The following is a 24,065-nucleotide window of genomic DNA, read 5'->3' as shown; positions in this document are numbered from 1 at the left end:
CACTTTACTAAGAATAAGACTTAACACTAGAATTACCAGAGCCTACGAAAAAAACTCATAGATCCGTCCCACCATAAATCGCTTCTTAAATCCGTTTGCAGCTCTCCGCCAGCGTCTTTTGTTTTCTAAATGTGCAGATAAAGACAAGCTGCAAACAGCCGGCTATTCCATCCCCCCCACCGACTTAGAACGTGCACGAACTTCTCCCAGCTCATGCCTTGATTGACTATCTGGGAGTGAAGTGGAGTTTTAGAGTGGAAATAATAGATCGTTATTTGGAACACACGCATTTCATGTGTGTTCCGTTTCTACAGTAATCTGTGTAAACACATTGTTAAAACAGAAACGTTTTTCATGTTCTAGTAGTAAATGAGAAAATGTAGGCATAAACTATATAATGTATGAAGCCTGAAGTCCAAATATCAAAGAAACACTTTCACAAAAGGTACAAATATAACAGAACAAGTGCGCTTTTATTCAAAAATATAACTGCAGGAAAAAAAGCTGCCTTAGCAAGCGACATTGACACATATTTACTATGACTGCTGCCGTGGCCCAACAGTATTAGCTGCTGACTGGGAATCAAAAGGTCACGAGTTCGATCCTGTACAACTCCCTTTTGAGAAGTGAACTGCTTTTATTCTTACTATTTTAGAATAAAAACATTCGTTTGATTTCAGTCTGTAACAGCCGGTGTAATTTATGATACTTGTAAAGGTTAGCTTTGTCTTTTTTTTTTATTTACTTTTCATTCTTTCAGTCGCGTTCAGGATCCTGCCCCTCCCCTCCCCATCTGACACTGCTGTTTTCACATAAAGACGCGCTATAGCTCTGCAGTGTATCACGATACATACTACCGCTGTTTCTTTTGTACTCCAGGACATGCAGAGGAAAGCATAGTAAGGAGCAGTAACTTCAGCGCTATATGCAATCATCAGACACTTCCCATCTGACACTGCTGTTTTCACATAAAGATGTGCAATAATGCAATATCATTTTTTAAATGAACAGCGTCAGATCGGGTGTGAATTTATACTGCCGCTGTTAGAGTCAGATCAGAAGCTGAATAAGCTGAATAAGCTCCTGTTCTGACTCTAAGTAAAAAGCATGAATTAATCAACAAAAATAAACGCGATCAACATTTTAAACTTAACGATTTACAGTGCATACCAATTTATAAATTTTATGTCCGTTTGAGGTTAAAAAGAAAAAAAAAATAGCACGTTTCTCCCCAGCTGGGAATCGAACTCAGTTCTTTGAAGCGCACTTTTGTGAAAGTGTTTATTTGATCTTTGGACTTCAGGCTTCACACAGTCTATAGTTTATGCCTACATTTTGTAACATTTATTACTAAAATATGAAAAAGTTTCTGTTTTTACAATGTGTTTACACAGATTACTGTAGAAACGGAACACGCATGAAATGCATGTGTTCCAAATAACGATCTATTATTTCCACTCTAAAACTCCAGCAGTTCAGTCACTCCCAGATAATCAAACAAGGCATGAGCTGGGAAAACTTAGTGAACGTTCTGCGACGGTGGGGGATGGAATAGCCGGCTGCTTGCTGCTCGTCTTAATCGGCACATTTAGAAGACAAAAGATGCTGGCGGAAAGGTGAGAATGGTTTTAAGATGGGCCGAATCTACGAGTTTTTTCATAGACTCTAGTAATTCTAGTGTTAAACCTCACATCTTTGTTACTCCAGCTCCCACCGTAAGGCACGCCTAGTCAGAAGTTGAATTTTGAGATTAATGTTGGCAGTTCACTTTGGGACATTTAGATAGTGTATTAGATGTTTAGTTGCGTGATGGCTAGAGGGGTATGGGGGTCTATAGTTATCATGGTGGATGAAATTCCAGTGGAGCTATAAAAGTTAATCGCATTATCATTCTGTGAAATATGTTGACATTTCATGCTGAATTTGACGGTGTTCTTTTGGTCTGTTGTCCTTCTTTTATAATTTCATTATGTTTGTAGACAAAAGGGCATGTGAATTTTGACATACAGGTAGAGACCATTCAGTCCATCACGCTCACTTTTTTCACTACTAGTTAATAGTGATGAATGAACCCTGTGAAGTTTACTTTGCCATTAGTTTGGCAAAATCACAGAAATGTTTGCAAACTTTGCTGAACTCTGTGAAATGCATTGAAGTCAAAGGGGAAGGAGGGACTGAATTAGCTTTGAGTGGCTTATAATGGTGAAATGGTTTGGGGCGGAGTGGTTTGCTCTGAGGCTAGAGATTTACAATCGGAAGGTTGCTGGTTCAAATCCCGTAAACGCCAAAAGTGACTCTACTCCGTTAGGCCTTTAAGCAAGGTCCTTAACCTGCAATTGCTCTGTCCTGGCCATGATGTTAATCTGCATCCAGCCCTGCATGGAGGCCCTCCAACCTGCAGGGAAAAACCTGGGGGTTGGAGGCAGAATTGGCACTCCGGCCACCATAAAAAATCTCACACTGTTCCCTTCCATCTGAACTAATGTGGTGCTGAGGTGTCACCCATTGTATGTCTGTACTTGGGTCCTAATCTGGGATTATGAGTTGGTTCGTCCTGTGGTGGGTGCGACAATGCTCTAACACTGCGCGCTCCTAACCTCTGAGGGCTTGAGAAGCATACTGATGATATTTTCATTATGGTCAGCTTTATAATACATGCAGGGTGGAAGATTGGAGTACTGATCAAGTGTTGACATCACACATGCCCACAGCGGAAATGACAGTCCTGTGCAGGGGGCAGTGCTAGGACATGTGTAAAAAGGTGCCAGGCAAATCAAGCAAACAAAGATGGTAAAGTGCATCAGAGGAGATACCCATTAAAAAATGATTTTGAGGTGTGTGGTAAAGTCAGTGAAGAATTTTTAGCTGTGCAAACTGCTAATATGGAGTCCTGAAGCAACACTGAATATATTGTGTCAGGAGGGAAGGAAAGCCAGTGGAGAGAGAAATCATTGGACCAGAGTGAATTTGGAGGAGGATCTCTGGAGGATGATGTAGAGAGTACAGACTAAAAGGAGGAGACCGGTGTCTTCTCAGATGAAAGAGAATGAAACTGTGAGGAGTAAAGAGGGTGGGTGTGAAAGAAGCGAATCTGACACTGAGATGCCACAAGCCCTAAACACAAATGCAGTAAGTAGAAGAAAAGAGTAAAGTGAGTCTGTAAAGGCTGAAACTTCATAAGGCCTGAGCCATCAAACAGGTCACGTAGTAAGCCAACTCCCAAATTCTGCAACGGGGCAGGGAAACACGGCATACCACAAATCAAGATCATAGGGTCATAAAAGTATGCCTTGTCTCGGAAGGGTCAATACGTTTCTCAACACGATGCCAGACATAGAACATAAGAAATTTGTCAAATGAGGGGAGAACTTTTAGTCCATCAAGTTCATTGGTTTAGCTAATAATCCCAATATTTCATCCAGACACTTATTAAAGGTCTTCAAGGTTTCTTTTTCAAGTCCATGTCTCTCTAGTTTGTGCCAACTTCCCTCAACACTTTCCTGACCTCAGTCCGAAATGTACATCCCCTTAATTTTCACCGGTGTCCTATATCCATATTATAAGATAACACAGGCCGCAGAAGAGTTAGCATTTTAATGACAATGATAAGTAGGCACTGCACAGATATTGGTGATTCTATGAGCAGCCATGAGATGTGGGACAAAGTGAGGATCTGACGCAGTGCCAAGTGAATGAAGTCCACACTTCAGCGCTCTGTCTTTCACAAATTAAATTAGAACGAATGTTTAAGGAAAGGTAGGACATGCTTTTAGATCTTTTCTTTTCTTTTTGGTGGCACAGTGACCAGCTGTGTTCCCAATTGCAATATACAGTCTGAGCCTAATGCCCCTTGGTTTCTGTTCAGCAGATTCACAGTGTAACATTTTGTTTGTCTTTTTTAATTGTTTCTGTACAATATTGTATCAATGTGTGACGGTAGATGGCGCTATACCAGCGCTTAACCTGGCATACTTACACAAGTTCACGCTTTTTATTTTCAGTTCTCTTCTTTACTGTCCTTTGCACTTCACACACCGTGCACAAGTCACAACAAATATAACTCACAGTCCTTTCTTTCATTCTGCTCTGTATTGCCGCCTTTACTCCAATCCTCTCCTCACAAGTTCTGTCCTCTTCCACCCGACTCTGGCTCCCCGAATGGAGTGAGGCGGCCCCTTTTATAATTCACCCAGATGTGCTCCAGGTGCTCCCTGATGACCTTCCTGTGTACTATGGCTTCTGATCCATCCAGGCGCCACGGGTCTCCACAAGGTTGAGCTTCCAAGCTCTGTTCCTGTGGCCCCAACACCCACCAGGGTGGCTGCCTTCTCATGTTCCAGGTGAGGTACTGCTACTCTTCTGGTCCTTCCGTCTTTCAGGTGTCCCAACTGGGCATAAGCACCAGCCGTCCGCCACAAATGCAAACCCTAGAATCATAAAGTGTGTGTGTAATCTTGGTCAAGTCACCCATCTTTTGTTTCAGTTATTTTGTCTGTGTGTAGCTTTATGCACCTCTCTACCTTAAATTTCATTTTTCCAAGTGTTGGCTTAGTTTTTCAGGTCCTTCAGGCCTGTCTGAATTGGTTTCGCTGCCTTCTCCATATTTCGTATCCATGCCATTTTGGTGTGAATTTGATAACTTTACTAACAATGTTAGAATCAATGTAAAAATTAGAAAAGATAACAGTCCAAGGAGAGATGCCTTGGGGCCCAAAGAAGTGTTTGGAAATCCAGCCTCAGAAGATACTTGTCATGTCAATGGTTTCTAGCTTCAGAGCTGATGCTCACTGTGAATCATATCGAACGCTTTTGGACAGTGCTTTGGAATGGTCATAGCTATGAAAAGTGATTTAAGGAAAAGCAGAGCTATGAAGTCCAGAGCTTATTATGGCTTGCTGAGTGAAAAAAAAATCAATGATAAAGTATATATAAATAAAGCTTGAGGAAAGTTTTTTTTTTTTTTAGAAGCAACTTTAAAATGGAGAACAGTAAAGAATGGAGACTGGGTTTGCTTTAGGTAAAATTTATACATTCATGCTGGTTTGTTTTTCAGCAAAGTACACACAAACATGTTCTCTTCTACGCAGCGGCACATCACTCTCTGTGTGCCAAAGGAAGGAGCAGCCTTTGGCAGGAGAACATCTGAAGAGCTGAACTTCTCTGCTGCCTAAACAATGCAAAATACTTAGTGATCAGTCGCTCAGCGAAAGCCAAGACAACAGGCTCCAGCTTCCATGTGCAAGTCAGTTACGCCAATGTCTTTAAACAGGACCTTATTCATATAGAACCGTAGAGAGGTACACAGCAAATGGCTCGTTTTTATAATATTTTGTTGAAAATGTTAAAATGTCAAATCATTTCCACTTTGGCAGTTGGCCAACAGTAAATAAATAAATAAAGACTGAGTTCCTCACAACTTCATTTGACTGTAACACTCTAAAACATCAGATATAAATAACTGTAAAATATGCAATAAAGCAGAAAATCAAACGGCAACTGTAATAATTCTCCCCTTTTAAAATGCAGAGAACACCACATTAAAAGAGTAAAAATACATCATCTGGTCAGCTAAGCGTGAGGATTGTGATTGTAATCGGGGAGGACTGAACCTAAAGGAAGTCACTCTTTGGAAGTCCCATTACTTCTTTGCTTAATATTCAACAACTGGCACACAATTTGCTGACATATTTTAATTAAACTGAAGTTAAGAACTTTTGGTGTGTCACTCACCTTCCTGTCCACCTTTAGCAACTTATCTGAATGTCGTTCTGTTGAACGCTTATTGATGTCATCTGTGTGTTTTCATTGGTCAGTAGCCATTCTGAACAGGCAGTGTGCTGTAGTGGTTTACACTTTGGACTTCATACCCCGAGGTTGTGGGTTCAAATCCCACTACTGACACTGTGGGACTCTGAGCAAGTCACTTGACCTGCCTGTGCTCCAACTGGAAAACCAAAAAAAATGGAACCAACTGCATCATAAATGTTGCTAGTCGCCTTGGATAAAAGCGTCAGCCAAATAAATAAATGTAAATGGATAGATAGATAGATAGATAGATAGATAGATAGATAGATAGATAGATAGATAGATAGATAGATAGATAGATAGATAGATAGATAGATAGATAGATAGATAGATAGATAGATAGATAGATAGATAGATAGATAGATAGATAGATAGATAGATAGATACTTTATTAAACCCAAAGGGAAATTCACATACTCCAGCAGCAGCATACTGATACAAAAAACAATATTAAATTAAAGAGTAATAAAAATGCAGGTAAAAACAGACAATAACTTTGAATAGTGTTAACGTTTGCCCAAAACCCCCCGCCCCCCCCCCCCCGGGTGGAATTGAAGAGTCGGATTGTCAAGGCAGACACAGTCCTGTCTGAATGAGTGTTATTTTACCAAAAGTAGCAGCGTACTGCACGATAACATGCAGTCAATACACTTGACTTGAGCATTCCTAGTTTTCGTCCTCTTTTTCTGTACGTTTAGCATTCATTTGCTCAGAGGTTGATGCGCTTTCTGCTTCCTGAGCAGCTCTTCTTTTCTCCACCCTAGCGGCCTGCTTCTTTTCTTCTTTCGTCGCCATCTTTTCGCGTTAAAACTGATTGTCAGTGTTTGTGTTGCAATTACTTAGTACGTTTTCCTTAACTTTTCACTTAAGCTGGCACTTAAGTCAAGAATGATTTAAGATTTGAAGAGGTAGGGGAAGTGACAGTGAAGGTGGTAGGGATGAGAATGGCGCCCATACACATGTGCAGCATGGCCGCCTTGCAGTTGATTCTACAATAAAATAAAATAAAAATAACCTTGGAGGCCAATCATCACCCCGAAAGCAGATAGTAGACGTCACGTAGTATATGTGTACCACATTTCAGGTCAATAGTTCAAACGCTTTGCGAGCTACTGGTGATTTAAAATCCTGGACAGACAAACGAACAGAAGATGGCCACACTAGCTGTATCGGGCAGTGCTAAAATAATGAGACTTCAACTTAGAAGTAATACATGGATTTTCTTTTAAATATGACATTGTGGCCCCGAACTATAAACTACAAGGTTTGTGAAATTGCTTAAGCTGTAGAGCAGTACTGCAGTTTATAAGTATTTTCAAATTAAAGCATTACCTACACATTTCTGTGGACGACCTCTTAGCAAATCTTTTAGTTGTTTGGTTATTCTTCCTTTCAAATACGTATTTTATGATCCGATTTTTGATTGGATACTTACTATCAAGCAAGTAGAAGTTAAAGCATCCGGAGGCGATAACAAGCTGTGCTCATCTCATGTTGGTACGTTACAAAGAAGAAAAGCACCCACAACTCAAAGGGGGACGGACAAGAAGAAATTTTAACTGCAATGTCTATAAATGTAATGGAGGATGGATGCTCTACTGTTAGCTCTTAATGCTCCCTGGCATTCAAGCTTTCATTGATCCATCATCAAATTGTAATTAAACTGTTTAATATGCCTTATGCTTTAGTCCAGACTAACGTGTGAAACATACTCTTTTTTGGGATATTTCAGGTGGTGGACGACTCTAGCACAAAGACTCCCCTTATTTTTGTGCTGTCCCCAGGAGTGGATCCTACCTCTGCACTGCTACAGCTGGCTGAAAAGTCTGGCATGGCACAACGATTCCATGCCCTGTCACTGGGGCAAGGCCAGGCTCCCATCGCAACTCGCATGATTAAAGAAGGAGTCAAGAGCGGTAAGTCTTAGAAAGTGTTCAGGAGCAGCTGAAAGAAGAAGAAGAAGATTAAAAGCATATAATATTCCATACAATCAAGTCATAACTTAACAAAACTAAAATAAAATCAAATCAACCCCCACCCATGAGAAAGAGAGGAAGGCCGACAGCCAGAGCAAAACTGTTAAGAGTAGTAAAAAGAGAAAGGAGTCTTTTCCCCCAATATAAAAGCTTATTCTAAAATGTTATTCATTAGTTCCTGCCAGGTTTTAAAAAAAGTTCTGCACAGATCCTCTAAGAGAGAATTTGACTTTTTCCAGTTTCAAATAGTATATAACATCAGTTACCACTGACTTAAAAGAGGAGAGTTAGGATTCTTCCAGTTGAGCAAGATAAGTCTACATGCTAATAGTGAAGCAAAGGCAATCACAGTTTGTTTGTCCTTCTTCACTTTAAGTCCATCTGGGAGACCACCAAACACCGCTGCTAGTGAATTAGGAGGGATTGTGACACCAAGGCTGTCTGAAAGGCATTTAAAGATTTTGGTCTAAAATTATGTTAATTTGGTGCAGGCCCAAAAATGTGGCCTAGTGAGGCTGGGACTTGATTGCAACGTTTGCTCTACAAACCCTAACCTAACCCTGGAAACATGTTGGACAATTTCAAACAAGATACATGTACTCGATAAAAGATTCTAAGTTGAATAATTGAATGTTTTGCACATATGGAGCTCGAGTGAATTCTGTATGTTGCTGCCTTCCACTCTGTTTCTGAAATGTTGAGTAAGAGATCCTTTTCCCACTTTTCCTGGACTACTTTTCAAGGGTCTGAAATATTTTCCCGAGAACAAGGGTCACGGTAAAATGTCATGCAACATGCAGTTGCTGCACTTATTTAAAGTTGGAAAGGCCATTGATAATAATAATACATTTTATTTATATAGCTTCTTTCTCATGCTCAACCCCATTGCGCCCTCTATAAGGCAATACACTGGGGGCTTTGGCTGGACCAGCTTTAGATACTTGTTGATAGAATGAACTTAAACTCTCAGACTTTTAATGGGACCCCGGAGTTACTGGAGCAGAAAGGCAGGTGTGGTGGGGCCGTGTGTGTTCAGCCGAAAACAGGGTCACACTAGACTGGCTAGGCTATTATGTCAGTTTAAGTTCTATTTTCTATTTGTGAACTAGTACAATAACAATCTTATTCACCTAGTGTTAAATATGCAGAGGTATAAAGCAACAAAAAGTAAAAAAAAAAAAAAAATCAGAACAATGCAAACACATAATGACGTTTATAGGGTCATTGCTGTCACTTCTAAAGATAAACTTTTACTTGCGTGTACTAACCAGCATGCAACTCGTCACCATTCTCCTGCAGCACAATTGGTGAGGATACGAATCTTTGGTGATGCAGAGGACCTTACATCTGTGCCTCTCTTTATTTTGTGAGGAAGCTGCAGTGCAAACATTTAGCTTCCTAGACTTTCTGTGGCTCAGAGGACTTCTCACTTTCTGCCATTTCCCAGTGTAATCGCACTTGGAGTGACTGGGACATCTGATCTTTACAAGAGGCTTCCGGAACCTTCCTGCAGCTCTTGCATTCTTCACAGTTGGTTTCATGGCATTGATTCCCATATTCAACACATAGTCAATCACTGAGAAATCAAACAAAAAAATAAGATATCAGCTGAACGTACCACAGATTACAACTCAGTAAATCATGTAAACCATTACCTTTTCACACAGGAAAACCTTATCCACTTTCCATTAGCACACTATGCTGTCCAGAGAGGAACACAGACTCTTAGCTCTGTGATATTTTGTGCCTACTACGCCTTCCATAAAGTTTTTGCCAGCCTTCTTCCCGGCTCCATTATTACTAAAGTGCAAGGCCTTTTGCTTCTTTTTTGATGAGGCAGGGAAAATCCCGAGTTCCCAAATACCATTCTTCAGCAGGTCCATTGCAGCACCACAGAAAACAATCAAAAAGGAGCATCAAGTAAAAAGAAAGGCTTCAGGAAACATATGGAGCTTCTTTGAGGACTTTGTTTTGCATCCTTTTTCAAGCCATTGGATTCTCCTGAGACGAACATGAGCTGCGATTTGAAGGCGTCCAGCGTGATCATTAGCTGTACGTTACTAGGTAACTGGTGGCATACATTAACATTTCCTTCTGTAAAAAATGTTTTCCAGCATCTGTGAACAATCTGCTTTTAATAAGCTTACAATTGGGCTCCACTCATTCTTTTTCATCAATTTACTTAAGCCGCTAGCACCATCTTTATTATTCTTTCAGCTTTCTCTCTTACTTTGTGTTTGATCAAGCAGAAAGGATTTGGCTTATCCAGCCTCTTCTTCTAATTCATATTCTCCACTAAGACCGGTCACTATCCTCTTAACTTTCCTTTTAATGCTGTTACGTCCTGCGGGCTGACAAGTTCCTGGAGCAAAATTATAGCACTCTATCACAAAACATAAATAATGACTTGTATTTTTAATTAATCAGTCTTTATTTTATATGGCACGTTTTTGCTAAGAGTAGCATCCCAAGGATGTTTACAAGACCACATACAAAATTACAATACAAATAAGCATAAGATAACCTTAAAAGAATCAAAGCCCAAAATAAGTGCCAGGGACATTACAAGAAGTCGAGAATGGCTGAAATGGGTACAGACTGGCAAAATGCTATCAATCTCTCGATGTATGGCATTCAATGTTCATACCATGAATGGATTATTTAGCGATGCCCAGGTGCCCCAGGTCACAGATGTATCCAATACAGTAGATGGACTGCTCCTGGACAGCAAAGTCCTACTCTCTACCTCACTACTCGGTAACTTATTCCATGTGTCTATGGCTCTCTGTGTGAAGAGAAACATTCGAACATTTGTACAATATTTACCCTTAACCAGTTTCCAACTGTGTCCCCGTGTTCTTGTTGAACTCATTTTAAAGTAACAGTCTCAAGCCACTGTACTAATTCCTTTCATAATTTTAAACACTTCGGGCATGTCACCTTGTAGTCTTATTTTGCTTAAATTTAAAAGGTTCAGCTCCTTCAGTTTTTCCTCATAAATCATACCCTGCATCAAAGGAGTCAGCCTAGTTGCTCTTCTCTGGACTTTTTTGTAGCTTGGACACCAACTCTGCACACAGTCCTCCAGATGAGGCCTCACCAGTGCGTTGTAAAGTTTGGGCATAACCTTCTTGGACTTGTACTCTACATATGATGGCGCTATATAATCAAACTTTCTGTTAGCCTTCTTAATGACTTTTATGCACTGACAGGAAGTACATAGTCATGAGTCCAGTACTTAAACTTACTTATATTAAATTTCATCAGCAACAAATCTGTCCAAGCCTGTATGTTATCCAGGGCTCTCTGTAATAAGGGGCTTGCCTATAATTCCCTGATCAAATAGCAGATGAGGAATCCACAGTATTATGTTGAGAACATAAGAACATGGGGTATTTTACAGATGAGAGCAGATTATTTACTTCATCAGCTTGTCACAGCAAGACAGATATTAAAGTTTTTATTCAAGTTTTATTAAAGCAGCTAGAAAGGAACCATGATAGACAGACAGACAGCATAAGAACGGGTTCAGAAATGGGATTTCAGGGTGTAGGAAGTACTAGAAAGAATCAACATTAATTCTTCCAGGAAGAGGCAGGGAATGCCCCAAATGATTTTTCCACGTTACTAAAATTAGGAGAACGGCAATAGGAGATAACATACAGTATGATTTAATAGGAGCCTCCAGGCTCATGTAATTACAGAGATGACCCAAGAAGTGGTCTCTAGCTAAGGTTTAAAACTTCCTGCTGGCCAAACTATAGATGAGTTTGGAGATGGAAGATGAGATAAGGAAAGGACTGGACTGGAGAAAGCTCAGAGGATTATGGGAAGAGAGAGAGAGACAGAAAATGTTTGGTGTGTTTGGTTTGGAATGAATGTGAAAAGTGACCCAGTCACTCCTAACAAGTAACAGGAGAAGGTAGAAGGTTTGTTGATTTCTGTTTTTTTCTGTGCTTAAGTTACTTTTTTTTATACATTTCATCCCTTGTGTGCATAATTTTCAATAAAGACAACTTTTTTCTTATTTTGGATTCAGTGACAAGTCTAGAGTACCTCTTATTACAGTAGATAGATAGATAGATAGATAGATAGATAGATAGATAGATAGATAGATAGATAGATAGATAGATAGATAGATAGATAGATAGATAGATAGATAGATAGATAGATAGATAGATAGATAGATAGATAGATAGATAGATAGATAGATAGTTCTTAGACTTGTGTGCAGCTGCTTGGCCATGGAAACTCAATTTCATGAAGTTTCCGGCGCTCATTTCATGTACTGATGCCACTTCCAGAGGCAGTTTAGAACTCTGCTGTGAAATGATGCAACAGACAATAGATGATTTTTATACGTTATGCACTTCAGCACTTGGTAGCCCCCCCATTGTGATTTTGCATGGTACACCACTTCATGTTTAAGCTGAGGTTGCTCCAAGACACTTCAACTTTACAATAATAGCACTTACAGTTGACCGGGGAAGATCTAGCAGAACAGAAATTTAGCGTTCTGACTTATGGCAAAGGTGGCATCCTATGACAACGCCACATTTAAAATCACTGAGGTCTCATTACGACCCATCGTACTGTCAGTGTTTGTCAAAGGAGACTGTATCTCTGTGTGGTACATTTTATGTACCTGTTAACAATGAAAAAACTGAACTCATGAATTTGAAGAGTTAGATAGATAGACAAAATAATTCTGCTGAATAAACTTCATGGATACATATGAACCTTTTGGAGGCCTGGATTAGATCCCCTCAAAGTTTGCTCTACTCAGATAAGTCTAATTTCTTTAGAAAGTCAGAGAAAGATAGGAACTTTAGTCCCAACAAGCAAACTTTAATGAAGTACTATGTCAAAGGCTTTTTGAAAGCTTCAGTATATTATGTTGCATGCTTTTTAATTGTCTGTTACTGCAGTTGCCTAGTTAGGTTAGATTAGTTTGGCAGAATCTGCACTTCACTGGCTGACCTATGATGGTTATTGTCAGAATGATTATTTTCATGCAAATAGTCTTCTGATTTATTTCTGACTATAATTTCCTTAATCTCACACAATACACAGGTATGCCCTTATAATACTGGGATCCATATAGTCTCCCTTTATGTAGACTGAAGCCTCATTTATCAAGTCATCGAGTACTCCTGTATGCTGGGCTGATTGCCACAATAGGGTTACGCAGTAAAGTCATTTGTTTCCTTCAGCAGTACCTACCTACATCCCATCAGACCCAGGGGTTTGCAATGTCTTGGAGGGTCTGTTCCTGGAGAGTCCAGATGTGCCATCAGTGAATGGACAATGGCTTGGATTAACTGATCAGGTTTCCTAGTGAAATCACATTGTGCTCAGTGAAGGCAGAATTTTAGAATTTTGTCCAAATTTATTAAAAATAAAGTGAAATACCCCACTGGCACAAGTATTTGGATCCTTTGCTATGACACTTGTAATTTGGCTCATGTCCTTTCTATTCTGTTGATCATCGTTGAGATGTTTCTACACTTTGTTTGGAGTCCACCTGTGGTCGACTCAATTGATTGCATATGGTGAGGAAAGACACACATCTGTCTATTGAAGGTCCCACAGTGGACCTTGTATGTCAGAGTAGGAATCAAGCCATGAAGTTGAAGAAATTGCCTATAGAACTTAGAGGTATGATTGTATCAAGCCACTGGCGTGGGGAAGGCTACAAAACAATCCTGCAGAATTAAAGGTTCCGATGAGCACAGTTACCTTCATAATTCTTAAATGGAAGAACTATGGAACAACCACAACCTTTCCTAGAGCTGACCACCAGACCAAACTGAATAATCATTAGAGAAGGGCCATGGTAAGAGAGATGATCAAGAACCTGATGGCTGAGCTCTAAAGAACTTATGTGGAGATGAAAGAAACTCTCAGAAGGACAACTATCACTGCAACACTCCCCCAATCTTGGCTTTATGACAGAGTGGCCAGAGGGACGCCCTTCCTCAATAAAAGACACATGGCAGATCGCTTGCAGTTTGACAAAATGGCACGTAAAGGACTTTCAGATTTTAAGAAACAAGACTGATGAAACTAAGATTAGAATCACATCTGGAGGAAACCAGGCACCACTCTTTACCTGCGCAATAACATTCAACAATGGAGCAAGGGGATGGCAGCATCATGAAGTGGAGTTGTTTTATGGTGGAAGGGACTAGGAGACAAGGTAGGTGTGAGGGAACAGTGAACAGAGCAAACAAGAGAGATGTCCTTAATGAAAACCTCTACCAGAGTGCTCTGGACCCCATGGTGAGCCAATGGTTCTCCTTCCAACAGGACAATGACCTTGTGCACAAACCAAAGACAACACAGGAGTGGCTTAGAGGCATTCATTTCAAACACTTGAGAAGAAAACTATGAACTGGCAATCCAGATATCTGTTGACATTTCTGCTCAATATCCCACTTAATTCACTTTTGCTTAATTTACTTTACAATCTTAGTAACCAAAACAGCTTGGTTATGGACTTTGTGCACATTCTGATGTCCTACACTCTTATCTTTACTAGCATTTTAGACTGCCATCACTTCTTATCTTTCGAAGCTGAGAATAATTAATACAAGTTAAAAGCACTGGTCCTGTCATTGAAATGTGCTGTTGTGACAAAGTGGCGAAGTGCATTCACTGGCTGCCTTGGTCCCCAAGAACAGAGTTGTCCAACTAATAGCTGAAATAGAATTGCACAATTCATGAACGGCTTGTCTACACTATTTATTTCTTGTGTTATTCTTGTAAAGGTGAACTTTCTGTAAATCCTCTTTAACATTTGCCCAAATGATTTTAGTACATTTTTAGATCTTTGTTGTCTTTTTTTCTTACCATTTTTTGGACTGCCTTCCTTTGAATCAACTAGATGTTCTAATCTTAATATCGAGTATACTCTGTTGATGATTTTAGGTCACTGGGTTTTCCTGGCCAACTGTCATCTTTCACTTTCCTGGATGCCCCAGTTGGACAAGCTGGTTGAACATCTGCAAGTGGAAGAACCTCATCCTGACTTCAGGCTGTGGTTGAGCTCTAGTCCGCACCCCGATTTTCCCATTTCCATTTTGCAAGCGGGCATCAAAATGACCACTGAGCCACCAAAGGTGTGCTATTTATTATTCTTTTTTTGTTCCATTCGTGTTTTGGAAATGCCAAATGGGTCTGTCAGTGCTGAATAGAATGTTTCTTGTTTTTTAGGGCTTGAAGGCAAACATGAAGCGCCTGTACCATCTGATTACTGAGCAGCAGTTTGCCCCGCTGCACAAAGCCACCCGTGTACAAGAAGCTGCTGTTCTCTCTGTGCTTCTTCCATAGTGTGCTGCTAGAGAGAAAGAAGTTCCTTCAGCTCGGCTGGAATATTGTATATGGCTTTAATGACTCTGATTTTGAGGTACGTGGTGGATAAAAGCTGTTTGAAGTGTACTTCTTTATATTATCCCTATTTATTATAATTTCATAATTGAAATTGTTAGGCATTGTTATTATAAAAATGCAGTGAGTCTGTTAGTGATAGAAGCATGAGTATAAGGAAGCATGGCTGGCACTTGTGCTGGCAGAATGAGATCAGTCAGGACCTTGGCATAATTCACCACGTCATGAGAGAATCATCAGATTACCTTTAGTGGAAACACAGACATTGAGACGCAAATATCGTTTTATCACTCTACACATCTGCAAGGAAAATTTACTTTATCATTTACTTCACTGTTACTGCAGGTACCTCATTCTTTTACACATTCATTTTCAATTCATTACTTTTTATTCTTTATACAAGTTAACAAATAAAAGAACAAAAACAGACCTAACCATGCAGCCTTAACAAAGGTTTTACTGAAAGGAAAGAGCATATGAATTTGTATGACTTACTGTAGTAAAGATATGGATACGATTTGACCTGCTGTCAGATAATTCAGTGGACATTTGCTGACTTGTCTACCCCTTAGTAGCAGAACTCTGTTCCAGCCGTGCATAAAAAATGACACGCGGCTGCTCTTCTGGTAGAGACAGTTTGAGGGACTGGTCTGTGATGTCTGTGTTCACATCATTAAAGGGCTTTCTGACACTGCTTGTGTCCATGAAGGTGTCTCCGTATACTCAATTAGGTCATCTGCAAATGTTTCTTCCTTTACATGAAATTCAGTAATATGTTGACTGTGTAATTCGTACCTAACACACAGTAGACAGATGCCAGCAATGAGTTATGACATAAACCATCTTTAGGGGTATGGCATCAATTATGAGCATATTCATGGGTAACACATGTAAATAGAGGATAGCAGGCATCTGAAATAAGAATAAAAAGTCAGTGTGGGGTCACAGAAGAGAATATTTAATTTTCAGTTAGTTTTTGCTCATTAGCAATATTTTAGATAACATTCATTTGTCACAAAAAAATGCGCATATGTAGAACCACGAACATCTGTATTTCTTGTAATCATCAGGGGGCACCACTGAGCCCCTAATCACAGACACAGTAATACCCAACTGAATTCCAGATTCAAATAAATAATTTTTATTTGACAGAACACCGGCAAAATACACCATTCACTATTCTCTATGTCCTCCTCCAAGAGTGTTGCCTGTTGCCTCTCGACTCTGACTTGACTTACTGTAATTGAGACAGCGGGCCTTCTTTTAAACTAGACCTGGGAACTGCTTTTGATCTCAAGTCCAGGTCTTCTGGAATATTTCCAGGTTCTGCAGAAATCAGGGCAGCACTCCCCTAGCAGCGCCCTCTGGCAGTATCCAAACACCCCGACAGGGCTGCGTTTCCAGACCCCAACTCTCAGGCATCCCTGCGGGGGTCTTAATGTGGTAAAGCCTTGTGGAATACTGCCACCTGTCGTGTGGGGGAATGAACTGCTCCTAGTAAGGCCGTTTGCCCAGTCCATCCATTATAGACTCCTCGCCGGGTATGAATCCATCCTTTCTCCTGGCCAGGATGCCTGTCCTTCCTCCCTAACATACAATGTCATAAAAAAAAACATCTCCTCACTACGAAGTTCAAATAGAAACTGCACTATTCAATTGCTGCAAATAACCTAACAAAGGCAAGCAAAATCTAACTTGTTAGACCCTGCCAAGTCATCACACAACCTCCGTGCACAAAGAATTTTCTGTTCTGTGTCCCAATTACAATGTAATTTAAATAGATTTTTTTTAATTTAAAGTATTTTTTATTGTGAGTTTTGTTAAATAACAAAATGGAATTAATTAAAATAATAAATTAGTGTCAGGAATAACATATTTTCACTGTGCCAGTCAACATGCTCACTATATGTATATTGTCAGAGTCAGACATTGTAATCACTGAGCTGTAAACACATAACTGCATTTGTCATTCTGACGTCAAACAATAAATAGAATTATTTGTTGTCATGCCACACATTTTTGATATGTTCTTGGTATTTCTTACACAGTTGCTTATACAAACTGAAGGTGTGCATATCTATTTAAATGAGCACTAATAAAGAGAGCCATAAGCTGTGCTTAAAGTGGAACAGAAGTCTTGCTAGCAAATAATTTGAACAGTGGAGGGAAACTGAAGAAAACTTACGTTACCAGTATTAATGGTGAAAATAAACTCCTGAGGGCTCCAAAGTCGTTGTGAACAGAGAAACTCACAGTCTGGTTGACCAAAGCCAACTGGCCACCTACCCCTCCGTGGGGTTATAAATAGTGTAACATAATGATGTGCCAATATGTGTAAACACCTAAGGGTCCTAATCACTCTGATGTCTGGTAAAGGTGGCAGAAACACAAAGTACCACAGTGCCAAAGTGAATAAGAAACAGGAGCCGCGGCTCACTTGAATGTATATGTGTGATTTAAATAAGACATCTGTCTAGGTTCACATTGAATCTGATGGGTTTGCAGTTACCCCACAGCGGTGATTTGCAAACTCGGTCCTTGGGCCCTCGGTGGCTACAGGTTTTTGTCCCAGCCAACTTCAGTTTTTAAATGGACTCCTAGGTTAATTAAGCAAGCTGTTATTTCCCAGTTTCTGTGTTTTTAGAATTGATGTAGAAAACACTAAACTAAGTTTGGTACATTTTTTGTGTTATGGTAATAATTTAATGTTTTTTTTTTAAGATGTCTTTCGTCATTATGATTTCCATTCTGCTTTTCCTAATGTTCCAGTTGTTTAATCCACTATTTATTAATGATCATGTTAGTGGGTCTCACATGGAAGTGGCTGCAGCCTTTCAGCACTCAGTGTCTTGTGCTCAGGTATCTGCCTTGCTCATTGTTAATTGTCATTATTACGATACAATTAAGGAAGCAAACTCCACAGAAAACAGGAAATTAATAGAAGAACAACAAAAGAGAGTTAAGCATTTAAATGTCTGTTTTGTCTTGGTAGAGTAATATTTTTCTCTACGTTCCCCTTTTGTATTATTAATATGTAGCCTTTGTCAGAATGCCTCATATCTCCCAGACTTACCACTGTTTATAAGGTATTATACCATATAACTTCTCCCCAACTTCCCTCCTACATGTATAACCTCAGGCAATTAGGTGTAGTAAAAGACAAGCAGGAGTTAAGTTACAATTTAAACAATGTATTATTGATAATATTCATAAATAATAACAATATGCAAAGTACATTTGAATATTGGCAACCGTACAACCTGATAAATGTTGATGTGTAGTTTCAGGTGGCACACAGACTTGTTAGTTACTTAAAATGTCTCTAGTTAAGCCCTCATTTTGTGGTCAGCTTTCTTCAGAACAGGCCAATATGCCTGTCTCAATATGGCTGCTGAGCTGTGCTCTTCATTGTGTTGTCCTTTTCAGTTCATGGTGTGAGATGATCTTTCATCAGTTTGGTAAGAGAGAGCGAGGGGGAAAGCAAGCAAATTTATAAGTTTTCTGTCCCATCCCTAGAGCCAATAGGGTGTTGTGGTACTTAAAGGCTTTTGATACAAGACAGTTCCAAACAGCCATACTTCAGACTAATGGGGGGACAGAATACCCTAACACCTGCCCACAAAACCATATGTTAAGGTAAAGCTTGACAGTTAGGCACCCTGGCTTTCCTGTGGGGGTTGACTGGGAGTCCTGCAGAGAAATATTAGCCAAACTTGTTTGAGACACTTCCCCCAACCCTGTCATAAAATTACAAAGAGACTCATTCCTTAAGGGTGGAGGAAGGGGTTCCTAACCATCTGACCTGTGCTGTTCTTATCAATGATAAACATTAGTGTTACAAGTTACTAATAAAGAAGAACCAAATATTTATCAAGTTCATGCAAAATTTCACACCACAACGTCTTCTACCGGGCATACACTGTGTGGTTTTTGACCTGATTTTAAGCCCAATTTGCAGTCACCGACTGATTTTCTGAGTCGCAACAAATTTCATCTTCATTAGCCATCATTTCACATTTAGTATGAGAGGGGCTGTGATGCCCAATTGTATCGTGTACTTGGAAGAATTTATGTCATGTCAGAAATGAGTGGGCTGCATCAGGAATGGGCTGGAGGAGGAGTATAGGGACCTAATCAATGACTTTGTTAAATGGTGCGACTCAAACCACCTACAACTGAACACCAGCAAAACCAAGGAGTTGGTGGTGGATTTTAGGAGACCCAGACCCCTCATAGACCCAGTGATCATCAAAGGTGACTGTGTGCAGATGGTGCAGACCTATAAATATCTGGGAGTGCAGCTGGATGATAAATTAGACTGGACTGCCAATACTGATGCTCTGTGCAAGAAAGGACAGAGCCGACTATACTTCCTTAGAAGGCTGGCGTCCTTCAACATCTGCAATAAGATGCTGCAGATGTTCTATCAGACAGTTGTGGCGAGCGCCCTCTTCTACGCGGTGGTGTGCTGGGGAGGCAGCATTAAGAGGAAAGACGCCTCACGCCTGGACAAACTGGTGAGGAAGGCAGGCTCTATTGTTGGCATGGAGCTGGACAGTTTGACATCTGTGGCAGAGCGAAGGGCGCTCAACAGGCTCCTATCAATTATGGAGAATCCACTGCATCCACTTAATAGTATCATCTCCAGACAGAAGAGCAGCTTCAGCGACAGACTACTGTCACTGTCCTGCTCCACTGACAGATTGAGGAGATCGTTCCTCCCCCAAACTATGCGACTCTTCAATTCCACCTGGGGGTGTAAACGTTAACATTAACATTATACAAAGTTACCGGTATTTTCTGTTTTTCACCTGCATTATTACCATTCTTTAATTTAATATTGTTTATTGTATCATTATGCTGCTGCTGGAGAATGTGAATTTCCCATTGGGATTAATAAAGTATCTATCTATCTATCTATCTATCTATCTATCTATCTATCTATCTATCTATCTATCTATCTATCTATCTATCTATCTATCTATCTATCTATCTGTCAGCTGTCTTGTTGTGTGAGCAGTTTCACAAACTTATTTTCTGATGTTGCCATCAGATTTCCTGAAATTCAGTGTTTAGCCACCGCAGTGAGTGTGTGCATGGCAATGAATAATAATAACCACATGTGCAGAAGATCAAGAAATGCTTTCCCATCATCCATGTATATGACAATGACTTCAACAATTTGGCCAACTGATGTATTAAATTTGACTTTGAAGAGAATAGTTATAGCAGCAGCGAGAAATTGCAACAAATGTGGTATTATAATTCAAGAATTTTACTGATCATGCAGGTACAACAATTGAATTACCAATGATGTGAATATTACACAAAGAATACTAATAACGTAACATATTGCACACAAATAGAACAATATTGTACTAAGCTGTGGTTGTGGCACAGGACTTAGCAATGATAGAAGTATTACACAAAGAATACTAATAATGTAGATATTACACAAAGGACAGATTGAGCAAATATTGTGCTGGACTGTGATTATTTCACAGAGGATTATTGCACATCCAAGAAAAGGTAAGCAGGGGAGGAAGGAGAGAGAAAAGAGAGAGGAACAGAGACACATTGGTCAGTGCATATTAAGATTCAATGTAGTTATCGAAAGAAACTGTCCCTGCATCTGTTTGTCATTGATTTGATTAACCTGTATCGCCTTCCAGAGGGCAACAGGTCAAACAAGTGAAAACCAGGATGTGAGGGGTCCTTCAAAATGTTTTATGCTTGTAGGAAGGGCAGAGAGCAGCTGGCAGTCTTCTGAGCTGCATTGATGGCATGCTGAAGCCCCCTCCTGTCTACTGCAGTGCAGCTTCTGTACCACACATGTATGATACAGTAATGTCAGCACGTTCTCTGTGAAGGAGCGGTAAAAGTTCACTAGCAGCTTTTGATCCAAATTATTCTTCCAAAGCAGTCTCAGGAAGTGAAGTCACTGCTGTGCCTTTTTTAATGACTACTTTGGTATTTGCAGAGTAAGACAGGTTAGCAGAGATGAAGGTTCTCAAGAATTTGAAGGCTGGGAGCCTCTCCACACAATCACCATAGAAGTAGAGGGGTTCAAGGTCTGTGCTGTTTTCCTGAAGTCAAAGATGATTTCCTTTGTTTTCATGGTGTCCGGTTATCTGTTGAGCTCCAAGCTGACAGTTTCAGGATCTCGTCTCTGTAAGCAGACTCACTGCCCTCTGAGATCAGTCCATTCACTGTAGTGTTGTCAGCAAATGTAATGATGATGTTATTAGAGCGGGTTGGAATGCAGTCACCGGTGTAGGGGGCAGACAGCAATAGACTTAGCAAGTAGCCTTGTGGGGAGCCTGTGCAGAGTGAGCGAGTTGAGGGAAAGTGGGGGCCGGGATTGATGAGTAAGTCCTTCATCTAGGAGCAGAAGAGTTGGAGGTAAGATTATTGACTAGAATATCCAGGATAATAGTATTAAAGGCTGAGCTATAGTCAATAAAAATATAAGTAAGTGGCTAATGACAAAAATATCTTAGGACATGTTTAGAAGGACCTGAAATGAACACGCACAACAGTAAATAACATAGACTAAGACTACGTACCTCCAATTCCTATTGTAAAGCAGACAGACTGTATTGTCCACACCTTCCCAGCCATCCCCATGTCCAGTTACACATTTTTTTCTTTTCCTTGTAGTTTAAAAGCACAGTTCAGCAAATTTTTATAAGCCTGTGGGTATAGCATGTAGTGTTTTTTTTTATTTTTTAATCTATGGATAAAACTGCCTGTCGGGGGCCAATTACACATTTATAGTGCATCCGGAAAATATTCACAGCGCATCACTTTTTCCACATTTTGTTATGTTACAGCCTTATTCCAAAATGGATTAAATTCATTTTTTTCCTCAGAATTCTGCACACAACACCCCATAATGACAATGTGAAAAAAGTTTACTTAAGATTTTTGCAAATTTATTAAAAATAAAAAAATTGAATAAGCACATGTACATAAGTATTCACAGCCTTTGCCATGAAGTTCAAAATTGCGCTCAGGTGCATCCTGTTTCCCCTGATCATCCTTGAGATGTTTCTGCAGCTTAATTGGAGTCCACCTGTGGTAAATTCAGTTGGTTGGACATGATTTGGAAAGGCACACACCTGTCTATATAAGGTCCCACAGTTGACAGTTCATGGCAGAGCACAAACCAAGCATGAAGTCAAAACAATTGTCTGTAGACCTCCGAGACAGGATTGTCTCGAGGCACAAATCTGGGGAAGGTTACAGAAAAATATCTGCTGCTTTGAAGGTCCCAATGAGCACAGTGGCCTCCATCATCCGTAAGTGGAAGAAGTTCGAAACCACCAGGACTCTTCCTAGAGCTGGCCATCTAAACTGAGCAATCGGGGGAGAAGGGCCTTAGTCAGGGAGGTGACCAAGAATCCGATGGTCACTCTGTCAGAGCTCCAGAGGTCTTCTGTGGAGAGAGGAGAACCTGCCAGAAGGACAACCATCTCTGCAGCAATCCACCAATCAGGCCTGTATGGTAGAGTGGCCAGACGGAAGCCACTCCTTAGTAAAAGGCACATGGCAGCCTGCCTGGAGTTTTCCAAAAGGCACCTGAAGGACTCTCAGACCATGAGAAAGAAAATTCTCTGCTCTGATTAGACAAAGATTGAACTCTTTGGTGTGAATGCCAGCATCACATTTGGAAGAAACCAGGCACCGCTCATCACCAGGCCAATACCATCCCTACAGTGAAGCATGGTGGTGGCAGCATCATGCTGTGGGGATGTTTTTCAGCGGCAGGGACTGGGAGACTAGTCAGGATAAAGGGAAAGATGACTGCAGCAACGTACAGAGACATCCTGGATGAAAACCTGCTCCAGAGCGCTCTTGACCTCAGACTGGGGCGACGGTTCATCTTTCAGCAGGACACAGCCAAGATATCAAAGGAGTGGCTTCAGGACAACTCTGTGAATGTCTTTGAGTGGCCCAGCCAGAGCCCAGACTTGAATCCGATTGAACATCTCTGGAGAGATCTTAAAATGGCTGTGCACCGACGTGTGCTGCAAAGAGGAATGGGCGACACTGGCCAAGGATAGGTGTGCCAAGCTTGTGGCATCATATTCAATAAGACTTGAGGCTGTAATTGCTGCCAAAGGTGCATCAACAAAGTATTGAGCAAAGGCTGTGAATACTTATGTACATGGGATTTCTCAGTTTTTTTATTTGTAATAAATTTGCAAAAACCTCAAGTAAACTTTTTTCACGTTGTCATTATGGGGTGTTGTGTGCAGAATTCTGAGGAAAAAAATTAATTTAATCCATTTTGGAATAAGGCTGTAACATAACAAAATGTGGAAAAAGTGATGCGCTGTGAATACTTTCCGGATGCACTGTAGTTTGAGAACCTACCTCATTGCATGTCAATTGGACTGAACGTGCTCGTACGATAGGCGACTCAGATAGTGCAAGTAGTTGATAACGTGTATGCCTGCATTATAAAGGTGAAAATATCTCTGCTTTATTTTTCTAAATATAGAATAAGAGAAGAGGAAAAATAAATTGCAGCTAAATAAATGAGCTCAGTTCGAGGTAAAATGACTCACTGATTCTGAAAATGGTTGGAACAAAAACCTGCAGCAACGTCCCAAGGCCGAGTTTGACCATCACTGGCCTAGAGTTAAGCCAGCACCACATCGTAGAATGTTTCCAGTTATTTTTGGTCACTGCCTTGATTTACATAATCTTAAGAAAATGACATTGAGCCATAGACAGTTATAGCCTCTGCTGTGCAGTGCAGCACCTTCAGTGATTCAGTCAAAGTGCCATGCAACCTGTTACAGTAAAATTAAACTGCTTTGATTTTAATGCAGCAAGTCATATATGGGGACTAAAGTTAGCCACCACTGAGTGGAAGTGCAATGCATA

General features: G+C 40.3%; 1 protein-coding gene across 1 annotated transcript in view; it reads left to right on the top strand.

Annotated features, from left to right (window-relative positions):
- dnah2 (dynein, axonemal, heavy chain 2) overlaps positions 1-24,065 on the top strand; it is a 518,592-nt gene that overhangs the window by 451,885 nt on the left and 42,642 nt on the right. The window contains 4 exon segments of the mRNA XM_051924101.1: positions 7,538-7,721; positions 14,712-14,902; positions 14,997-15,053; positions 15,055-15,189. Coding sequence (XP_051780061.1) covers positions 7,538-7,721; positions 14,712-14,902; positions 14,997-15,053; positions 15,055-15,189 — 567 coding nt within the window.

This window comes from Erpetoichthys calabaricus, chromosome 3, assembly GCF_900747795.2.
Source record: "Erpetoichthys calabaricus chromosome 3, fErpCal1.3, whole genome shotgun sequence".
Taxonomy (NCBI): domain Eukaryota; kingdom Metazoa; phylum Chordata; class Cladistia; order Polypteriformes; family Polypteridae; genus Erpetoichthys; species Erpetoichthys calabaricus.
This window is presented reverse-complemented; position numbering and strand designations above follow the sequence as displayed.